This window comes from Dromiciops gliroides, chromosome 2 (genome assembly GCF_019393635.1).
Source record: "Dromiciops gliroides isolate mDroGli1 chromosome 2, mDroGli1.pri, whole genome shotgun sequence".
Lineage (NCBI taxonomy): Eukaryota > Metazoa > Chordata > Mammalia > Microbiotheria > Microbiotheriidae > Dromiciops > Dromiciops gliroides.
In genome coordinates this window covers 83624811-83629539 of record NC_057862.1, presented here as the reverse complement: position 1 = coordinate 83629539, position 4729 = coordinate 83624811, and the positions used below count along the sequence as shown (strand labels likewise).

Below are 4729 nucleotides of genomic sequence, written 5' to 3'. Positions count from 1 at the left end.
CTTACTCCCAAAGAAGTTTTCGATGGTCTTCTGATTTCTCTGCCTGCTCATCCTGGCTTAATATTTCTTGGCTTTTAACTTCTTCTTTAAGTGTGGTGCTGCTTCCAGGACACACTGTTCAAGCTACAGAGTGGCTATGGGGATGATTGGGCTTCTCAACCTGCCTGGTCTCGCTTTCATTTGATTTTAAACTCTCCACTGGGGGGTGAGGGTGGGGCTGCTTCTGGGCTCCACTCCTTTTCTCAGCTTCAGAGGGTCCCAGGTGTTTTGGGTTGAGGGGGGCAGGCTTTAATCTCACCTGTCCTGTTCTCAGGTCCGGAGATTACCTCAGGCCTATTTACTAAGAAACCAACCAGCAAAGCTTTCTGTGGTGTGGTTCTCAGCTTCTGATGAGACTGCTCCCCTCCCCCACTTGGGTCTCATGCCACTCAGGATTTCTTCCTGGTTGCCTGCTGGGGTGGGACAGTCGAATCCTTCCCCCCAATCCACTGGTACCCCTGCACTTAATCCCCCCAGGCCAGCCATTCAGTCCGACTGCTCGCTAGATTCCAGAAGACGCCTGTGCTGCAGCTGATTCAGAGGCACTGGGGCAAATTCCTCTGGCGGGTGTCTGGTGTATCGGCCCGATTGTGGGGTTAGGCTTTATTCATGGCCCAGCACGGCCCCCTGAAATCTATCTACAGCTGGAGAAAACTCTCAGCCCGTATTTTTGTGTGTTTTTCTGCCCCAAGGGTTCTTTTATTGCTAATTTTGGGGTTATTGTATCAGGAGCCCTGTGAGCTTAATGTCTTTCCTCTGTCATCTTGGCTCTGCCCCCCCCTTCATTCTTGAAGAGGACTATGACATCAGGGTGACTTCGTGACTTGCACTGAATTGGATTTAAGTGAGAGAGGGCTGTGCAAGATCACCAATCTCACTCTCTCCTTCAGAGTCATCTGTGTCCAGTGACAAGATATATATCAGGATGACTGGAGATGACCCTGGATGTTTAAAGCAATTGGGGATTAAGTGAATTTCCCAGGGTCATATAACTAGTAAATGTCTGAGGTGAGATTTGAACTCAGGTCCTCTTGACTCCAGGGTCAGTGCTCTACCCACTGTACCATCTAGCTGCCCAAATGATGTTTCATTATCTATAAAATGAGTGTAATAATAACACCTACCTTGTAGGGCTATTTAAAGGGGAAATGAGATAACATGTAAAGTGTTTTGCAAACCTCAAAAGGCTATATAATGCTAGCTTTTAGCTATTATTATTATTACTGCTCCTATACTAGATATTTAGGCTCTTGTGGTCAGTAACTAGCTTTGAGCAAAGGTAATATCTGTCATATTGTATATGTACAACTGACCACATATGATGGTATTCCTTTTTGCTAGCTTTCTTGTCTCAGCTAAGTCACTTTATTATGAAACAGTCTCTCTCACCTGCAAAGTGTGTAGGGGAAATAGTATGAACACTATTTGGGGCAACAAATGAAATAATGTATGTAACAATGTTCTGTAACACCATAGAGAACAATAGAAATATAAACTCTTAGCATTTAAGAAGAAAAAATTGGAATTTTCTCCCACTTCCATGAAGACTTACCCATTGTGGAACAGTGGATAGAGTGCTGGAACTAGAATCATGAAAACCTGAGTTCAAATCCAGCCTCAGATCTAACTTCTTTTCCTCAGTTTCCTCGTATGTAAAATGGATTTAATAATAGCACCTACCTCTCAGGGTTGTTGTGAGGATCAAATGAGATATTTTCACAGTGCATTGTAAACCTTAAAGGGCTATACAAAAATTAGCTATAATCCTAGGTATAGGTTTGATTGTAGCATCTACCTACTTCAAATTAAAGTTTAGAACTGGAAGTATTAAGATAATTTGATACAGTTGAAATTGCCTATTTAACCAGGACTCATTACATTAAGACCTGAGTACAGGGTTCCCACCTTCTGATGTTTATATAAGTAATACGAGGTAGAAGGCACAAACTAGAATAGACTACTCTTAAGGAAAGTCCAGATTTCCAGATCCAGGGAAGAGGCTGGTGCTATGGAAATCTCTTCTTCTTCTTCTTCTTCTTCTTCTTCTTCTTCTTCTTCTTCTTCTTCTTCTTCTTCTTCTTCTTCTTCTTCTTCTTCTTCTTCTTCCTTTTTCTTCCTTCTTCTTCCTTCTTCTTTCTTCTTCTTCTTTTTTTGGTGAGGCAATTCGAGTTAAGCAACTTGCCCAGGGTCACACAGCCAGTAAGTGTCAAGGGTCCAAGTCCAGACCTGAACTCAGGTCCTCCTGAATGCAGGGCAGGCGCTCTATCCACTGCGCCACCTAGCTGCCCCCTGTGCTATGGAAATCTAACACTTAAGAATGAAAAGTGAATTAACTTAGCTTTTTAAAAAACCACATCTGTAGGTTTAATTACTACCCAATGATTAAATGGCTAGAGCATCTAGTGCTCACAGAAAAATGCCAAAGATGCCCTCTAGGTTTCGGAGGAGAGGATAGATCAGCCCATAGAGTGACTTGATCATTCTTTTCCCTCCTGTAGGGGGAGCTATGTGTCACAATGGGTAGCGTGATGGTCTTGCATAAGGGAGATCTGAGTTCAAATCCAGCCTCACACACTTCCTAGCTGTGTGACCTTAGGCAAGTCACTTAACCCTGTTTGCCTTAGTTTTCTCTTTTGCAAAATGGAGAAAATAATAGCACCTACCTACCAGGGTTGTTGTGAGGATCAAACGAGATATTTGTAAAGTACTTAGCACAGATCCTGGTATGTAATAAGCACTACATAAATGTTACCTTGTTGTTGTTATTGTAATCATCATTTTTATTATTAGTTGTGTGAGCCTGGGAAAGCTACTTAATCTTTCTATGCCCGTTTCTCCACATGTAAAATGAGGGGATTGAACTCAGTGTCTGCTAAGGTTCCTTTCAGCTCTAAATCTATGTGTGATCCTCTAAGTATCAGAGGTGGGAGTCAAATTTTGGTTTTCTGGTTCCAAATCCAGCATTCTAAAGTTCGTTTATTTAAAAATTAAGATGGAAATAACATAGAAGAGGTTATACTTATAAGTTGTGTCCTGGTGCAGTGGAAAGAACTCAGAACTTGGGGTTAGAATATTTATCCTTATAACTGTGACCTTGGGTAAGTCACTCCCTCTCTAGGGTCTTAACCTCCCATATAAAATGAAGGCATTAGACTGGATGTTCTCCAAGGTCTCTTTCAAGTTTAAGAACCTTTGGTTCTATTCCATTCCCTCAGTTTCAGCTGCCAGCACATGCCTTCCAACCTAAATCAAGCTGGCACCATCACACAAGGAGAAGACATGCAACAAGTATCTGCCTTTGGGTCAGTGCTTGCAAACCTACTTATAGCCCTCCTCATCTTGACCCACTTGCCTCTTACAACCTGGAATGAACTCTTAGACTCCATTACCCATTTTTCCTGGGCCTGTGTCCTTGGGCAGTGTTCTTTGAACTTTTGACATTGATTCCTAGAGTTTGGCTCAGTCTTCTCCTCTCTGAATATCCTATTCTCCTTAATCCTTAGACCAGGCCTATCCATTAGGAATCACACTGAAGGAAGCTAGGTGGCACAGTGGATAAAGCACTACCCCTGTAATCAGGAGGACCTGAGTTCAAATGTGGCCTCAGACACTTGACACTTGCTAGCTGTGTGACCCTGGACAAGTCACTTAATCCTCATTGTCTCGCCAAAAAAAAAAAGTAAACATCAGGTCAAAAAGAGGAATCACACTGCCTCTTTATTAATGTACTGATCACCTTAGAATTAGGACTTGGCTTCCCTACTCATGAATTTAATTGTTCTTTTTTGGGGGGTAAGGGGGCTGGACAATGAGGGTTAAGTGACTTGCCCAGGGTCACACAGCTAGTAAGTGTTAAGTGTCTGAGGCTGGATTTGAACTCAGGTCCTTCTGAATCCAGGGTCGTTGCTTTATCTACTGTGCCACCTAGCTGCCCCCAGCATTTAATTATTCTTAAAATTATCATTATCTGACCACACACTGGCCAAAATCCTGAATTTAACAAACTAGTGAGAATTAAGAGAAGGGTGACTAGGATAATGAGAGATCAGGAAACCCTGCCATATGTGAACTGTGGATGTTTAGCCTAAACGATAGCAGGCAAAGAAGTCCATGACTACCGTTAAATACCTAGCTTTGCCGTCTTCCTCGGCTGAGTCTCTTGGGCCCAGCGCTGCCCCCTTGTCCCACTTCTCCCGCCACCGCCACCATGCCCCCCAGAATCGAGAAAATAAAAGATTTCTTGCTCACAGCCAGGCGAAAGGATGCCAAATCTGTCAAGATCAAGAAAAACAAGGACAATGTGAAGTTTAAGGTTTGCTGCAGCAAATACCTGTACACCTTGGTCATCACAGACAAAGAGAAGGCAGAGAAACTTACACAGTCCTTGCCTTCTGGTTTGCCTGTGAAGGAGCTGAAGTGAAGGAATCATTCAATGTTACACCTGTATTAAAATGTGTTTTAAAAAAAAAAATACGTATAAGGCAGTCACATAGAAGAGGAGCAGAATTGTTCTATGGTGCTCCAGAAGGGGGATTTTAAGACCAATGTAGATATCATGGGGAGGCAGATTTTTCAGTTAACATAAGATGGGCTTTCCAGTAATTCACACAATGATACAAGCTGCTTTGTGAAGTGGGGAACTCCCTGGTCATTGATATCAAACAGGACCTAGAGAACAATTAGGGATGTT

General features: G+C 42.7%; 1 protein-coding gene across 1 annotated transcript; it reads left to right on the top strand.

Annotated features, from left to right (window-relative positions):
- The first annotated feature begins 4246 nt into the window (after positions 1–4246).
- Positions 4247–4510, top strand: LOC122739713 (60S ribosomal protein L38-like). The gene has a single exon (XM_043981370.1). The coding sequence runs from the start codon at positions 4247–4249 to the stop codon at positions 4457–4459; it is 213 nt and encodes a 70-aa protein (XP_043837305.1). The 3' UTR covers positions 4460–4510.
- The last annotated feature ends 219 nt before the right edge of the window (positions 4511–4729 follow it).